This window comes from Halyomorpha halys, unplaced genomic scaffold (genome assembly GCF_000696795.3).
Source record: "Halyomorpha halys isolate HHAL.00 unplaced genomic scaffold, Hhal_1.1 Scaffold459.1, whole genome shotgun sequence".
Classification (NCBI taxonomy): Eukaryota; Metazoa; Arthropoda; class Insecta; order Hemiptera; family Pentatomidae; genus Halyomorpha; species Halyomorpha halys.
The window spans coordinates 136,508-156,155 of NW_027116111.1; the positions used below are offsets into that span (position 1 = coordinate 136,508).

Sequence of the window (19,648 nt, forward strand, 5' to 3'; positions counted from 1 at the left end):
CTCTTATAAAAACTGGCGAAGGGCCAACAAGTATGAATACGTTTTCCTCACTTGTTACGTCGCTCAAAGTTTAAAAATGGATATTGAAAGGTCATAAATACAGTATAAACTAGATATAGTTTTGATTTATGGTTTAGTTTATAAATTCAAAGTTAGAAACGGCCGTCACTAAGTAGGTTAACTTTTTTAGATCCTTATAGTACAAGAGACCAAGAGGAGAAAAAAGGCAGTTATCTCGTCCCAATTTTTGATTACTTTAATGAAAAGTATGTATAATTAATAGTAAAAATTGATGAGTCTGCCAAGTATAGGTAGGGGGAATAAGAAATGGCGGCTGTTTCAAAACCATAAAAAAAACTAATTTTTCATTCGGAGCTCTATATCTTAAAAAGTAGGAACAACACAAGAAAACCAAAAAGAACGTCATTTAAAGAAGAGTAAATTTGCTAAAATATGAGCCCTAATAGAGTTATTTATGTTAAATAGTTTTCGAGACATAGCTTTTTAAAAAGCAACATTTCATAAAAATGTTGTATGGGACGTACAGAAAGATCAGTAGTAAGTGAATTTATTTTGAAAAATCTATATCTCAAAAACCATTTGACGTACAGATGTCTATTAGCACTCCACTTAAAGCTAGTTTAATGAGCTATAAAGTAGTTTATGATGTTTATCTTCATAGGAGTAATAGTTTTCATGAAATTTGCTAAAATAAATTGATTTACAATTGTTCGGACAAATTTTCATTTGCCAAATTTATATTCATATGTGAATATTATGAAAACTACTACCCCTACGAAGATAAGTGTCATAAACTATTTTATAGTAAGTTAAATTTCCTTTATTTTGAGTGTTGGCAGACACATGTGCGTCTTATGAATCTAGAGATATATTCTTTCGAAAATCCAACATTTTATACCAACAACTAGAAATTAACAATTTGTGAGTTAATTTTGTCACATATCATAAAAACCACTACTCCTAGAAAGATAAACATGATTAACTATTTTGTAGTAAATTTAACTAGTTTTAATTTGAACGCTGGCAGACATCTGTACGTCCTATGGTTTCTCTAATGAAGTTTTTCATATATCAAACTTATTGTCCGAACAACTATAAATTAATTTATTTTAGCAAATATCATGAAAACTACTATTCCTACGAAGGTAATGTTCATAAACTTCTTTATAGTCCATAAAACTTGCTTTAATTTGAGTGCTAATAGACATCTGTACGTCACATAGTTCCTGAGATATAGATTTCCCAAAATAAATTAACTAACTACTAATCTTTCAGTAAATTTTTAAGAAAATTTGCTTTTTAAAAAGCTATATCTCGAGAACTATTGGCCGTAAATAGCTCTTTGAGGGCTAATATTTCAGCAAATTTACTCTTCTTTAAATAATGTACTCTTAGATTTTCTAGTGTTGTTAGTAGTTTTTAAGATATAGAGCTCCGAATGAAAAATTAATGTTTTTTTAAGGTTTTGAAACAGCCGCCATTTTTATTCCCCCTACCTATACTTGGCAGACTCATCAATTTTGACTAGTAATTATACATAGTTTTCATTAAAGTAATAAAAAATTGGGGTGAGATAACTGTCTTTTTTTCTTCCCGGCTCTTTTACTATTATTTATTCTCCGAGAATTATCGAAAATTTCAAAGTGAGTATTTGCCTAATCGAAATTTGATGGTTTTGTAGTAAAATATTAATATTCGGGAAATTTTAATTATAGAAAACATCTTAATCCTATTGAGATTTATAGAAAAAAGGGGTTGTGCTAATACTTTTTTGACCCACTGTAGGTTAAGAATAATCCAATAAGCCTCACACTAGAGCTTACCTCATGTTCTCTGGTTTGCTTTTAGGTGAATTTTAGATTTCAATCAATTTCTTTTATAACATTGGAAAGGGAACTTCTTCCATTGGAAATATGAGAAACAATTCAAGAAGCGAACTTTCCCAAATTTAAAATCGTCCGATAGGAGAAATTGGTCAGTTGTAATATTTATATAGTTTATTATAATAATAAACCATTTTTTGATACTTTCCAAAGTTTTTATTTTATATCTAAATCTTATTATGAGCAGATTGTGGGAGATTGAAATAAAACAAATTTTTTTTTTTTTTTGCTGTTACAAAAACCTTTATCGTTGATTATATCTCTTATAAAATAACAGTAATAAGACAAAACAATAATAGAAAAATATAATACTCACGTCAGTCCTTTGTTGTAGCCTTTTGTTGAGCTCGTATATCCTGTAGTCGGGCTGGCCGAAGTAGGGGGTGTGCCGCCTGGGAACAGGAACACATCTACAATTTAATTAGTATGAAAGTTCAAGGTACAATCTTAGTTTATGTAAATATGTACTTATATTTAGCATATATACTTACATCACTAAATAAGAAATTAACAACTATTCTTATATACGCGTAATATTATTCCTAAATGGTTCCATTTTTTGCAAGACCAAATCAAAGCCTCATTCGAGAAACAAGAAAGAGACTGACTGAGACACGATATTGATAAAATTTTAATTTTGAGGTGCAGACTGTTTTGAAGTTAGGTTACGATATTTTTATTCATAACATAGTAGTTTCATGAAGTCAAAAGTTTGTAGGTTATTAGATTAAAACTTAATTAAATTTATTTGAAAAAGATAAAGCCATAATTCATATAGAATAAATATAATATTCAATGATATATATAATAATTTCTGTTCACATGGTCAAATTTTTTAAAACTCTCTCCAATGTTAAATGACAGCCATCGAGGCTGGTAGGTCAGGTGCGACACCTACACGTCACCTACGCAAGCTTTATCAAGTAGAATATTACCTTATATCTCGTGCTTCGATAATATTCCCCATGTAAAATAAAAATTATGCCAGTTTAATAATTTTCAACAATGCCTATAAATATAGGGTCATTTCATTTGAATTGTCTGTTTTTATTATTTCAGAAATTCAAAATGGGATTAGTGAACTTTTGCTTTCTAATACGTTTATTATTAACTCCTTTTTTAGATAATATTTATCATCATTCCAATTTATTGCACATTATTTAGTATGCCATCAAATGCAATGATGGAAACATGCGATTTTCAAATTTTTTTTAAAGAGGTAAAACATGGACATTCGGCAGCCCAAGCCGTAAGAAATATTATTGGCTGGTGACGCAGATTCGGATAATCAACCTAGAGGAAGGCCATCGTCAGCAATTGAAGACAATGAACTTAGGCCTACCGAGGAAGAAAACCCTTACCTAACAGTTAAGGCATAACTGAATACTGGCAGTTTCTCAACACTTCAAGACCATTGGTTAGATGAAAAAGTTAGATCTATGGGTACCTCCTCAACTTAATGAGCGACAGGCAGCTGAGGCGTAAAACGAGGAAAAAGAACGAGCCTTTTCTCGAAAGGACAATCACGTGTGATGAAAAGTGGATTGTATATGCTAACAGGCGTCCGTAAGGTCAGAGGTTAAATATCGACGCAAGACGGGACACATGCACGTAATGTTTTAGAGATACTAAGCAATATGAAAGAAGTTACAGTTTTATTTTGAATGTTTGGGTTTAAGTTTTTAATGTGAGCCGTCCGTAACTCAGGTGGTTAGGCGCAGGTCTGAGATCTGACGGCGGCGCCGGTTTGAATCCGGCCTGTGGTGTTGAATTTTCATTGAGAGGCGGTCTCACAAAATGTAAAACTTGACTCCCCACCATTGTTAGAATAGGTTGGTCACCTGTAGATAACAGTATAGGACAATGGGACACTTGGGCCGAGAAAAAAAGTCTCCAAAGCGACTAGATTATATAGGGTAGATAGAAACTAAGAACACGAGAAACACAATAAAAAGAAAAACAAGATAAAAAAAATTTCTCACTAACATTGCTAGCATATTCTAGGAGCCTGATAAATATCGATTTATTAAATAGATAAGCAGATTACAGATATGACACAGGTTTTATAAATCAATAACTCTGCGCTAGGCTACGTTAGTAAAAGAAATATTAAAAAAAAAACTTTTAAAAACTATTCATAGAAAAAAAAACTTGAATTTTTAAAAATTTTGTTTCTAAGGACGCACTCTAGCTAAAGTTAAATACTATTTTAGTAGATTTTAACGACAAGTTAAAATACTATTTTCACTCAACTTTGAGACACTTGAAGACATAAAAAAACATCAAACATTTCAAAGGAATAGCTATAATTAATATCAAATGTGTCAGAATGACGTGTCAATGTCAAAGCAACATGACACGAAAATAACAGCTTTATCGAGTCAATTGAATCGATAAGTTATTAGGATATCAACCGGTTACCATTTAGATGCCAGCCATTCAGAAACATTAATCCCATCATTAATAATATCACCATGAAGCAGAATTGATATCTCAAAATATATCCATTACTGAATTTAGTGAAAATTAGGTTTATTTAAGATATGTGTTATTATTATTACTATATCATTCTCTGGAGTTATATTATTCACAGCATATTATGTTATTATAATACCGCTGTTTTGCTTCAACAGTGACACATCTTTCAAAAAATGGTTTATTTATATTCTAAATTTAATAATCTTTTTACTGGAAGAGTCTTATGGAATTAAACTGGATTTAGTGAATGACACGAATTCTTCCTTATTAAAATACAATAGTTTATTTCATACCATCAGCAACGTTTCGGGAGATTTCCCCCATCTTCAGGCTGTTAAAAACCTAAGGTTTTTGTTGTCAACAGCCTGAATTCTTCCTTATTAAAATACAATAGTTTATTTCATACCATCAGCAACGTTTCGGGAGATTTCCCCCATCTTCAGGCTGTTAAAAACCTAAGGTTTTTGTTGTCAACAGCCTGAAGATGGGGGAAATCTCCCGAAACGTTGTTGATGGTATGAAATAAACTATTGTATTTTAATAAGGAAGAATTCGTGTCATTCACTAAATCCGGTTTATTTATATTTTGTATTTGGCTTATTCCGCAAATTATATCGTAGACTGGGGTTAATTTGTGACAGCCTTACTTGCTCCGAGATAGTCTGTAGTATGGCCACATAACACAAAATACCCCCTCCCTCCCCCCGGACTCCCTACGGGGTATCTTTGGAATACGCCCGATTCAAAACTTTTATTTTGACAAATGTTTCACTATAGCAGAAATATTATTTTCTAGAATTTAGTTATTCTAGTAATATTTTCTACATCATCCTTTAGGGTGTAATTATTCACCTTATATTATATTATTACTGTATCATTATTTAGAGCGTAGATATTTACGTTATATTATATTATTACTATATCATTCATTAGAGCGTAGATATTCATTCTATATTATATAGGGTGTTTTTTTAAGCCCGATAGAACTTGAAATTGTAAAAAATAACACAAAAAATTAAATTGTAATCAAAAATTTTTTTTTATTCGAAAGATCAATACGTGACATTAACATTTGAAAATGATTTCGGGCATATGGGCACCGCGGCTGTTCTTGACGAAGCGCATTCTGGACGTCCAATTTTGGGCCACTTTTTCGAGCACTGCTGGCCGTATGTCACGAATAACACGAACAATGCTGGCCTCCAAGGCGTAAATTGTTGCTGGTTTATCAGCATAAACCAGTGACTTCACGTAGCCCCACAGGAAATAATCGAGAGGTGTCAAATCGCACGACCATATGCGGCAATTTTGCTTATTAACAAACCCGTTAAGCCAAAAATGCGCCTCATCGCTGAACACAATTTTACAGAATGCGCTTCGTCAAGAACAGCCGCGGTGCCCATATGCCCGAAATCATTTTCAAATGTTAATGTCACGTATTGATCTTTCGAATAAAAAAAAAATTTTGATTACAATTTAATTTTTTGTGTTATTTTTTACAATTTCAAGTTCTATCGGGCTTAAAAAAAAAACCCATATTATTACTATATCATTCTCTATAATGTTGTTGTTCACCTTATATTATATTATTACTGTATCATTATAAAGAGCGTAGATATTTACGTTATATTATATTCTTACTATATCATTATAAAGAGCGTAGATATTTACATCATATATAATATAACGTAAATGTTGTTTTTTCACCTTATATTGTATTATTACGGTCTCATTAAAAATAGCGTAGATATTTACGTTATATTATATCATTCACTAGAGAGTAGACATTCATCCTATATTATATTATTACTGCATCATACGCTCTAGAGAACATAGTTTATACCTTACAATACATCGTTACTATATCATTTTCTAGAATGTTCTAGTTCATATTACATTATATTATTACTGTATTATAATAAAGAGCGTAAATTTATTTTATATCATATTGTTACTGTATTATTGCCTAGAGCGCAGTTATTCGCAGGAGTTCCATCCTTTGATCGGTTCTAAATATCACGAGAGACAAAGAATTTTACTAGAATTTTAGTGTCTTGCACATCTACAGCCTAAGGAGAACCATCATTGATAACTTCAATTGCAAGAAGCTTGACTTATGTTATATTTCCCTCGGTTAGAGGGGTGGAATGCATAGTTATTCATTTACAAGACCTGTGTCATATCTGTAATTTGCTTATCTATTTAAGAAATCGATGGATATCAGGCTACTAGAATATGCTAGCAATGTTAGTCAGAAATTTTTTTTGTGAACAACTCTCGAAGCTGAAGGGGGGCTCCGATTCCCAGATATATTTCTGATGATTCAAAAAGTATTGAAACACCAATAATTATGTAGTGAAACGAAGATCACGGAGATATTAGGACAGATATATGTACACACTACTATGTGATAAAATTATACCAACATTTTCCGAACTTCTTAAAGTTCAAGATTCAGTTAATTAACGGCGTAGTGATTCAAATTTTCAGTTAATTGAGTTAAATGACTAACTCAAAAATCCTTGGGCAGTAGGTGAGCTCTTTGTTTTATTATCTTTTTTTCCAATCTTTCTTATAATCCCTTCTTCCCTAGTCTTTCTTAATTTTACCTTACCCACGTTATTAGTTATGTTCACCATATATTATTATTGCTATGTTTTCTATTTACTTCTTTTGTCTAACTTAATTTTATATCTTGTTTCTTTATTCTAATATTATGGTTACATATTTCATTATTTACGCATATTTTCTTTCTCTCAATTTTATTTTTTATTTTATTTTTTTCTTTACATAATTTTAATTTTTAAATAATTAAGAAACTAAAATATTCATATCATTTTGTATTATATAACTTAAAATTTTTAAATCCTTAATTATGTTATTTTTACTTACACATTCAGTTACCTATATGTACATTTTATTTTCCACTTCTTTCATAACTTTTTTTTTTTCCTCCAGAAAAGGCCTTGAAGACCACGCACATTTCATAATTCTAGTGCTTCTTCTTCATCTGTTTCCTCTTCTACCTTATGTCCCTCATGCGCTCTGCATGTCTACGTTTTCTCTCCTCAGACCACGCAAGATCCTTTCTGGAGGGCTTCTTTCCCACAAGAACCTTCACTCCCTTGAGCCTCCTTCTGTACATCTTTGCCTTAACAACCCGGTCCATCAGCATTGTTCCATATCATCCCTAACTTGCTTGAAAAATCCTTTAGAATTTTTGTGATAGTGGATTCGTTGAAAAATTCTATGGTTCAGTCTTTCAGGTTTCATCCTCATCATGTGTCCATAGAACCTCAGCCTTCCCACCCTAACGTCAATCTCTAGGTTTGTTGTTTCCTTATAAATTTCTTGATTCGACCTCAACCTTCAGGTGTTCTCTTAAGTCCGTAGATCCTTCTGAGAATTATTCTTTCTATTTTCAGAAGCCCCTCTAAGGCTGGGAAGACACGAGGTTTCCATTCCATAGAGCATCTTGCCTTGATGACCGTGTTATAAAATCGTATATTAGCTTTATTATATTTAAGTTTAATTTCATCACTTTATTTTTATTAATTTCATTAATTATATGTACAATTATTTACTATATATCATTCTGTTTGTATATTATTTTTTGTATTCATTGGTTGTTATCTTGTTATTTGTTCTAAGCCCTGCTGAGGGCTAGAAATTCTGCCCGAAACGTTCGCTTTTTTTTAACTTATTTGTGTTTTTCTCTGAACGCACCCCTCCACTATCTTCTCCTTATATATACTATCCATGGTAAATTATCTTCTTATCAAAAATCCTTGATGTTTATTTTTTCTGCCTTAAAATATAATAACAAATTTTGTTTATATTTTGAGCTCAAATGTATTTAAAAAAATTAACGGGTTATCACTTAATAATTTGATATATCAAACTTAAAAAATTTTAAAAACGATTGAATTGATTTGTATTGAATCTGTTGAGTCGGTCCGTCTTTAGATATTTAACAATTTTACGGCTCAGTCGTTTTTAATAAATAAATTATATATATATATATATATACACACACAGAAATATGGGTTTATAACTTTAAATAGACAACAGAAAGAAAAACCGTAAAGAAATTATGACATCGTAAGAATACTATATTGAGCATGGCGCTTATAGAATACAACTCAACTACCGAGGCAAAGCAAACAATCTAAAGGCGATAAACAACTGTTGAGCGTTGTGTCAACATTGAAGGCGAATGTTGACAACAGAAACAACACTGTTCAACCTCTCTGCTCACAAGGTGAGGCAATTTCTCATCGGCACACGTTCAATAAGTTGACACATCTATTAGCGACATTTCAATTGCACTCTTGATTAATGAGCGTCGACAAATCATATCGAGGGGAGTATTAATAAATTACAACCTGTTGAACAGAATACTTTTTTTTTTTTTCATTATTCAAATATGAAATTCATTTGAAATATTTAAATTTGGAGATCGTGTATCAAAAACACATGAAGAGCATTAATTCAAACGCTCAAAACGTTTACAAATCACGATCGAAACACTTGATCACTTATTTTACAAGTATAATTTACTCAATATCTATCAAACCGTTTATTAAGATAGAGTAATACATTTTACAATTAAATACAATTTAAGAAAAATAAATAAAAAGGGCCTGTACTATATTATTTTGTATAGTGTGAATGGAATGCAAATGAGATATACCCAGAAGTTTACAATATTTCTTAAATAAATTGTATGCAATAATATTAACTAGATCCGAACATAATTAAAATTTGTTCAGTAAATTATTACGCTACAACAGCAATGCTCAAAATTGCCTTAGTGTAGATTTTATAGAAACGGATAACACAATTATAATTCATTTTATTTATTGATTCAAAAAACTCGTAAAATACTTCTGCATTAATAACATTTTAATAAAACACTATTTGTTTACATGCATCCTTAAATTTATTATTGATTTGGGGTGATATATCATACATTGAAAAATCCTAATGTTATTTACGTATACATACTGTCTACCTTCGTTAAATTGTGCTATCTGAATTTCGATCATCTTGTGAAAATTACAAAATTTATATAATATCTACACACGCTTAGTAAAAACAGGTATAAGTCTTCATAGATCAACTCTGCATTGGAAAAAAAAATAAAAAATAAAAAATTGTAATTTGGTTGAGAACAATTCAACTACGTAGGGCAGTATAGTAGATGTAACGACATACTATTAGTTACATCCAGAAAGAATTTATAAATTAATTGATAAATTCGATATGGGACCAACTAGGTATCAACCTGCAGAATGCTTGAAAATTTCATCAAATTCAGATTAACGGTTTGATCTACCATAACCGGACCCAAATTTGACTAAAGGCCAACCAACAGACAGACACGTAACTAATATTATTCCTTGATTTCTAAAACGTTAGGGGCGAGCGAAAATTTTAATTTTTATTGGAAGATTATTGATTGACCGTGTGTGAAGATGAAAGGAATATGGTCCGGGTGCGGTCAAGAAAAACTCAAATAGTAGAAATATACTAATTTAATGAGCCAACGTTTCGCCCCACGTTGCAGGGCTTCTTCAGGGCTATTTTGACGGCAGTCAAAACTAAAAAGGTTTTTTTTTTGACTGCCGTCAAAATAGCCCTGAAGAAGCCCTGCAATGTGGGGCGAAACGTTGGCTCATTAAATTAGTATATTTCTACTATTTTAGTTTTTCTTGACCGCACCCGGACCATATTCCTTTCATTTAATTTTTATTATCCGCAAATACGAAGCTTTCCTGCCTTTGGAAGGGACGAAGCACAAATAATTTGGTTTCATACATGAATCAAGAACTAGCGAGTTTTCTACGGATATTTCAAAATTCTGAATCGTTGAATATATCATTTATATCAAATATATTGCCTGCCAGTACTCCTTTGAAATAAATGTAATAACAAAAAAGCAAATATACCCCAAAATATCTGATTTAAAAGTAAATTAAATGTACTTTATAATTACCAATAATAATTGTAAAAATATAAACCAAAACTTTAAAAGAAAAAATATAGAACGCTAAATATTCCTTGGGAGAAAGAAATAAGGTTACAACATTGATCCGTTCTATTCATACACCTTTCTCTCAGTCAATAGATTTTAAACAACCTTAATACACCAGCAGAATTTGCTTTGCACTAAATAATTTACTAACAAAAAATAAAATGGTTATTATAATAATTTATGCATTATACAAATTTTAACTTATGACAGATGTATTTTTTAAATAAAATAGGCTGCAAATACATTTAAGAATGGAAATAGTAAATAATATATAGATAATATAATTCGCCTTACTTGTGCAGCTGCGGTTTATAGGCAATTAAAACAAATACAATAATTTTTAAATAACAGATATTACGAAATTACGTTATAATATTAATTCGTTTTAACAACTCTTAACATTTTAAAAGAAGACGCGAAGTTGAGCACTCTGAAGCGGAGGTCCTAAAGTGCTTGGTTTAGAAGGTTGTGGGTTCGATTACAACCTGGTCAGTCAAAAATAATTTCGTGGTGGCTCCAAAAAATGAATCTTGACATTTCCACTCTGGGGCTGCTTAGGTCCTCAATGGACTATACAAAGCTTGAGCCATTAAAAAAAAATTTAAGTGAATAAGATTTATAATCGTAATCAAATTGACGTAATAATTGTAATGATGACATTTTCATAGAATAATTTAACTGTTAGGGATCCAGTGCTAAAAATGTTTTTACTGATCCCAAAATGAAATTTAACAAAAAAATTATTTTTTTAAATGTGTGTTAAAAATGTTATGAGTCGTTTCTCTTCAAGAATGTATAAAGAAAAATGCCAGTATGAGATTCTGAGGATTTGCCTGTATAAAAAAAGACATGTCACACGATAATAATTTTAATTTTTAAATTATTTTATTTTTAATTCATTTTATTTTATCTAAAATATTAATTTTTATGATTTTCTTATTTTTTAGAAGAAAAAAAAGTTGACATTAATTCAAAGGAGAAATTTTAAATAAAAATCCATAATATAACCAGAAATTCATACATATATACATCATCATATACAAGAAATGAGTTGATAATATTGAATTTAAATTCTATTGAACAACAGATTTATTAATTTTTTTTAAATGACTAATTCCTGATTTTATTTAAACAAATTATAATGACAATGATACGATAATTATGTAATATTAAATACAACATTAGAATTCAAGAAAATTGTGAGAATCCACGAAATTTATTAAAATCTTCCGAGCTCTTGCGGTAGTCATATATCTTAACGACATCGTACGGCAATAAATTTCAGCCAAAAAGTGGGGGGCCGATGCGGTAAAAAAAAAAAAAAATGGGAGTCGCGAATCATAATGCCTTCCACAGAAGGGACCACAGAATACCAGGAGGCCACTCCAGCACGAATATCATATAATATATTGCTATAGTAAATTGTTCCGTATATGAGTAGCTCAGTTCTAAACACGGCTAGACAGATTATTTCACAAAATGACTAAGACATTGCTTCCGTCTAATGGTTTAAAACTCTATGTAATACTAAAACTATTTGTAAAAAAAAAAAAAAAAACAGCCAGAAACGTGTTAAACATGTATCTCTCTTCAAAAACTGCCAGGCGCACATGGGTTTGGTTTCGAACACCGCAGAGTATTTGGACCACGTGACCCCTAAAACTTCCAATAAACCTCTAATTGAGTGTTCAGCATTTAATTCAAGCCGTTGTGGCGAAATAAGTTATTTCAATTTTCTGAAGAATGTTGCTAGGTGAACCCCGGCCGTGCTTGTAACTAAGCAACTCACAAAGAAGTCTATTATTTTAGTATAACCTATTACGAGAATAGAGCATAAAATGAAGAGTTAATAACTATTATTTTAATTAATTTAAATTTATGTTCTTTTATTTTACTTTTTTTTTTCTTATAAAACATTCTATTAATTATACTTTAAAATGTTTATTTTTATGTCTTGTTCTCATTCAGCTCTGATGAAGTTCTACATAGAGGCGAAACGTTGGTTACTGGTTAATAGGTTTATCTGTTCATTGTGTACCTTTCTTGACCATCACCCGGATCATCTTCCTACAATTAATTACATAGATCAACTAAAAATCTTCCAAAACAATCATTTTCGTGATTTTATAAATAAAGGTTTGCCGCGACGTCACCCATATCTGAGTGAAGGCTCTAACCGGAGAATAATGCTATACATAGACGACTTGCTCTCAAACGTGTGAAATCTATACACATAATAGTATCATCAAGGACACTTAACTTACATCACTACTTTTTTTTTTGGCATGTGTGTGGCCGGCATTGGTTTATTCCATACAGCCAAATACTAATTAACTATATTCTATGAAGTCTCTGTAGGACAGTTTGCCCACTCCCATTGTTACAGCTATTTTAAGTTAAATATATCTGACTTACTAATATACTATACATACGATATATGTGCCAGAGGTCTAAGGTCAACTACAACAAAAGTACAAGTCAAAAACTCCTTAAAATGTAGGCCACTACAGAAGAAGGAAACAGTGCAGGACCACAATATATATAGTCTTGCTAAAAACCATAAATGAAATTCAGAAATAGAGGTTATGAGAAAAAAAAAAAAACTATACATACCATAACTATATCTGTAATTCATATTCATTTCAAAAATGTTCAAAGCATAGTCTGTTTATATACATATCCTATCATCAATAATATTTCGATTTGTATCTCGATCTTTCAACAATATTTCACGTTGTTTATTGCATGCCAGACATTCCAGTATAGTGTTTTAAGGGTCTTGTTACCGCTTCAATTTTCGTATTGAAAAGTTTCAGTTATGCCTATTTTGCGCAGGTAGTTATTGCAATTTACACGATTCGTCTATGTCTAAATGTTCATGTCTTCTATGTTTGCTAGTGAGAATCACAGTTTTCGATCATATGAGAAAATATATTTTTTTTTAATTTCCCAGTGGGGTTCTTCCGACATTGTTTTCTATCTCATCTAATTTAATCATCGTTGTAAGGCAACTTAGTGTCTACCGGCTGGCCTGTTGTAATGGCATTTTTTAAATTTACAGAAATTATACGATTATAGATTTAAATTTTTGTTAATTCGACTGATTCGCACTGGTCAAAGAGCGTCTTACTAAAAGCAAACGGTTCCAAGGATAGGAACCGAAATAGCTAATGTGTGATATGATATATGAATAACTGGAATAAACACTACATAACTTATTGAATATAAATTTATTGAATTTCCTTCAACATATTATTTGTTGCACCTTGCTCTAACCACATTGTAATGATGTGAATTAACCAGAAATTATTTTTCTTTATTTAAAAGTACCATTGACTGACAACCAATATACCAACGCCACCCGTGAGAAAGCAAGCAGACAATAATTAGTATTTTTAATTATTTGCATTAAATCTAGTAATTCACTTTACCTTATTTTATGAGGCTCTTGTCGTAATTATGTACTTTTTACAATGATATCTTCTTTTTAAACTGCGTAATATTTATTGACACGTAATGTAAATTTTTAATGTGGTTTCGGCTTATCTAGTTTGTTTCCAGTTCTGACATAACTTGTATACATCACATAACTACATATCATATTTTATTAAGTAGTTATTACGTTTACTCTTTGAATTTATTATATAATTGTAAATGTCTATGTACTATATTAGACAAGAGATATCCTAAAAAAAAAAATCGATAATCTATATATCCACCATAATTGTTTTTTAGTAACATGGAGTGTAAAGAAACTTTTTTAAAATTGTATTATAAGTTTACAATAATTTCATTTATCTAAAAAAATCAACTTATGCACATCTGATTGTTCTCTAATAAATTATTATTTTAATGTTATCAAGAACAAAGCACAAAAACTATAAAATTAGGAGTCAGATTTTGAAAATTTGTAATGTTAACGGAATTCCCAATAACCCTGAAACGCATTTCTGTAGATTCTTCGCGGGTCAGGGAACATGATGTCACATTGTAAAATTCAGAAAGGAGAATTCATTAATGTTGATATTACAAACGCAAATATCAAAATTGATTGGGCACGCTTAAATTTTTTTTCTAAGGACTTTTCGCATGTTTGAATCTAAGGTCTAGTTTCAATATCAGAAATTTCGATCGAACATACAAACCAACATACAGATAAATGCAAAACGATTATGAAATACAATAAATAATTGTGAAGTTTTCAATAATAAATTAATATATTCACTTTTGAAAAATCATTATTAGAAAATTAATATCGTGGCATCTCATGTAAATAACTTTAATTTTTATTTGAAATATTGATTTGTAACACATTTTTGATAAGGGAAAATTTTAATTTTAATTTTTTTTCCTTTACTGAAGTTATATTTCTATAAATATTATTTTATGGATATAATAACTTATGATTGAAAACTTCTCAATTACTACTTTTATATATTTTAAACAAACTTGATCTGTTAAAAATATAGATAATTTTAATAAACCTTTTATTTCGATTAACGATCGAACCATCAAAACTACTAAATTAACTCCCACACAAACATTTAGAAATATAAACCATAAGTTAAGGGTCTCAAGGCAAAACGCAGACTCTCCAGTTAAGCAAAATTTATAGTTGATATGAAACTTTCCTAGTTTCTATAAAACAAGATTTTAAAACTTGAGTATTCTTCTTGATAAGGTGATGTGTAACTACATTAAGTTTCAAAATAAATAAATACTGTATATATAAATAATTGATCATATAATCACAAACAATGAAGAAGATTTTATAATGAAATAGTTGTTAACTATTTTTGTTTCTCTTTTTCCGCAACCCTGACCATATTCTTCATTATTTGAAATAAATACTAGTTTACAAACCATCTTTTATTGAAATTGGGAGTTGAAATGAAATAGAAGTGTTTGATGCTCAGTTAAAAAATATAGTCAAGTGAAAGAAGTGTGCTTAGCAATTGCAGATTCGTAACGCAGTAAAAACATAATGCATGTTACTTAACGTTAAAATAAATATGCTCCATAAAAGCGCATCTTTTAACAGATTCCACAAGTTGTGCAGTGTTGACCACAACCATCTGTCAACAGTTTTGGGACTATTTTTTTTACAAACATAACTGCGCGCATTAAAAGAATATCTTGTAATTCATAAATAATGAGCTCGAAAAATATCATCCTTATTATTGTTACATTAAAGAGTATAATGAAACTGTTATTTACTAAGAGTTTGTCACTGTTATAGGCTATAAAAGCGATCGCCGACGTCAAGAGCCAATAAAATCATAAATTCATTAGCTATACCACAATCCAGACGTAAGATTTACATTTAGTGCTACGCCGTAAATTTTTATTACCCATTAAAATACAGAGGACAGAAGGTTACTTCCAATCATAAAGCATGCCCCCAGAGCCATCAGTCTGCTTTAATTTTTTTTTTCTTCATCAAAATTTTATTCTTCTTGTTACCGGGCGTACATGCTCCAGTGTTTGAGTATTCCACAATATAATATAAATTCAATTCCTTGAAAGTAGTAAATAATTATTTATTGTGAAAATGCAATCTTCATTATTCTCTAGCGTCTAGAACTTCATTAAGTTAGCTAATTTATGAAGTAACTTAAAAGTAATTAAAAAGCTCTTTTAATGACAAAGTGTAATAAGCAGAAATACACATTTCATCGTTTAAAACAAAAACGATACAATTTAATGAAATTGAATTACTATTTAATTATTTTCAATACTTAATTCTTATAAAAAAAAGAAATTAAAAAAAAAAGGAACATAAAATAAAAACTGAAAAGCATAGATGTAATGTTAACAAATGTTATGTCACTTAAAAGTAAATTATGATGAAAACTTCATTTAACTTCTTTGAATAACAAATCGAGATAGTATCTCGACACGATAACGTAATCAACCGAGTTGAGAGAGGCACGTTTGAGCGGTGAATCAGTTCTTACCAGTTAGAATCATATAATAATAGGAATATATATATTTGTGTGTGTGTAAGCTTTTAATTTTGAAAATCATTTCAAGAAAAATTTCCATTGTTTAATAAATTAATAAATATAATATCAAATAAAAACTATTGCGTTGCAAGTAAGGAGGGAGGGGGAGAGAGAGAGAGAGAGAGAGAGAGAGAGAGAGAGAGAGAGAGAGAGAGAGAGATGCAATTAGGAGGTAAAATTGTCTTAATTGTACTTTTAATATCTGAAAATTACTTACGCCATCATACAAGTCAATAAATACAATTTTCGAGGAGGATAAAATACTTTAAAAAAAAAAAAAGATTAACTAATGAGGTTTTGATTTCAATTTTCATTCAAAGGAATAATCCTTTCGGATTGCATTTTCGGACTAACTCGAAATAGCTCATTTTGTTAAAAATATCATCATATATAAATACCATTGTGACTTTGAATCTTCATATGATTAATTCAATTAACTTTTTTTTTAATGCCATGCAGGTTATCAGATCATGAATATTGACTATCATCTTTTTGGTTTCTTATTTACCTACGACGATTCAAATACCCTGCCCCCGGAGGAGGGGCAGGGGGGCACCGATGATGTGCCTCACAGCGGGCCGAGAGCTGATTGATGATCTCCCGACCATCGCTCACATTGATGAATGGCCCGTCTACTATTGTTTCTGGCCAAAATAACAATCTCCTCAGTCGGCCTTATAGTACCACATCAAAGGCTTTTCTTTGCCATTTTAATGCCTTCTTCTTATATTCGCATTATGCGCTTAATTCATGGGGTTACTGTAAGATCATCCCTTTCTCTATACTCAATAAAAATAGCTTTGAAACTAAAATTATAGTCACGGGATAATTAATTCTATACGGAGAAACTTATTTCATTTCACTGTACATTACATATTGACATTAAAGATGTGTTGATTAGTTGATCGAGGAGTAGTATGAGCTTTATCTTTGCGCTATCAGCTGTGGCTCTGAAGAAGCCATGAAATTCAGGCCGAAACGTTGGCACAGTAAAATTGAATTTTCTTGAATTTTTCACGCAGTTGAAATACTGAGAGAATTCCATAACCATAAGTGTGTGGTTCTGGTCATTGTATCTATACCTCATACCTAGTTATTGAAAGAGAATTCTAACAAGTTTCAAAATAAAATAATTTTTAAGTTAACAATTAATAGACATACTATTATTTAGAATTAATACAAAAACCCCACTAGTCAGAAAATAATAATTATGAAATAATTAATAACAATAATAATGGAGACATAAAAAATAAACAATGTTTTATCATATCTTTATTCTAGTATTTATTAAAGAAAGATAAAAGTGTGAAATTAGTTTCCAGGAGAATCATCACTTTTATAAACTAGATCATCCGTCAACTCTGAATGTGGGTTCATGAACTGTAGCAGCACCGATTTCAACTAATTTGGACTCTTCATTCCATAATTAATATACGTAAAACTATTTTTCGTAACAGACTTAAAATGAAATAATAAATAGAAACGCACGCTCTTACTCAAATACTTGATATTTCCTTAATAGATTATTAACATCTAATTCTTCTAAATAACAAAATTTGGTCATATTTAATCCATCTAATATATAAAAATTAATATTTGTTTGTTCTTATTTTATGCGCTGGCATACCGTTCATCCGATTGATAGGTTTTTGCTAAATGTGCAGGATTTTTCCGAGACGGCTATACGATTCCTCCAATAAAAAATTTTTTTAAACAAAATTAAACATTTTTGGCGAGTAGCTCATTTTATTCACAGTTATTGAATGGCAATCGATTTGTCTCTTCCTGAAGTATAAGAAAAAAATATTACTGCCGACAAATAGAATTTTGAGCTTTTGACATTGTTCGTATAAAAGGTAATTGGAGTTACAAAAACTTTGTCCAGAAACAATTTATGTTGCCAGATCATAAAAATACTATATATATATAAATATTTAATTTTAAATAAATTAAACAATTGATATCAAACTATCAATTGTGTTCATTCATCATAAAATTTAGGAATTCGAAGCATTGCCGAGTCTGCTACTACACATTAAAAAAACAATCACAAAAACGCTAAGTTCCTTCGTAACTACACTGATTCTAATATTAGAAATTTATAACAGTAATTCCTCATAATGCTCAGAGGAAACCTTAAATTTGATCAATAATTTCACTCTCTTAAATTAGGATTCATATTTTACACAATTTATTAATTTCGAGGAAAAAATCATTGCAGACTTGTGCCAAACAGAGCGTTGGCCGGCATACCGTTAAGAAACCCTCTTCTCTGGTTCATGCTCCACAAATTATCTTATCCTAACAGATTTTATATGTATATTTAATAATAAAAATAAAATATAACGTTCCACAGAATAATAACTCACGAACTATAAAACATTTTTCATTTAAAGTGAAAGTATTAGGTAAAATATTACCTATGCACGGTTTGTAGTAAAGTGGAATTCATTCGGTAAGCTTTGTTGTTAGAAAATTCTAATAATATTAGATTTAATGGTGACTTTTACAATTTTCTAACAAGTAATAGATTTTCTTAAAGGAAATTTACAGTTCAATTTATTATAAGAAAAAATAAATAAAGAGAAAGGAAGATTAGGGATTATAGGGAAATAGTCCGGGTGGCGATCAATAAAGGTACCAAAATAGTAGAAGAAAACTATTTATTATTAACCAACGAAGGTTAGGGATTATAGGAAGATAGTCCAGGTGGGGAACAATAAAGGTACCAAAACAGTAGAAGAAAACTATTTATTGTTAACCAACGAAGGTTAGGGATTATAGAAAGATAGTCCGGGTGGCGATCAATAAAGGTACTAAAATAGTAGAAGAAAACTATTTATTGTTAACCAACGAAGTTTAGGGATTATAGAAAGATAATCCAGGTGGGGAACAATAAAGGTACCAAAACAGTAGAAGAAAACTATTTATTATTAACCAATGAAGGTTAGGGATTATAGGAAGATAGTCCGAGTGGCGATCAATAAAGGTACCAAAATAGTAGAAGAAAACTATTTATTGTTAACCAACGAAGGTTAGGGATTATAGGAAGATAGTCCGGGTGGCGATCAATAAAGGTACCAAAATAGTATAACAAAACTATTTATAATTAACCAACGAAGGTTAGAGATTATAGGAAGATAGTCCAGGTGGGGAACAATAAAGGTACCTAAACAGTAGAACAAAACTATTTATTGTTAACCAACGAAGGTTAGGGATTATAG

The 19,648-nt window shown here is 30.3% G+C and overlaps 1 protein-coding gene across 2 annotated transcripts in view; it reads right to left on the minus strand.

The window, feature by feature from the left end:
* Chi (LIM domain-binding protein 2 Chi) overlaps nucleotides 1-19,648 on the minus strand; it is a 222,682-nt gene that overhangs the window by 20,399 nt on the left and 182,635 nt on the right. For both annotated transcript variants that reach the window (XM_014424250.3, XM_014424251.3), the window contains exon 3: nucleotides 2,221-2,314. In XM_014424250.3, the coding sequence (XP_014279736.1) occupies nucleotides 2,221-2,314 (94 nt within the window). The remainder of the gene's footprint in view (nucleotides 1-2,220; nucleotides 2,315-19,648) is intronic.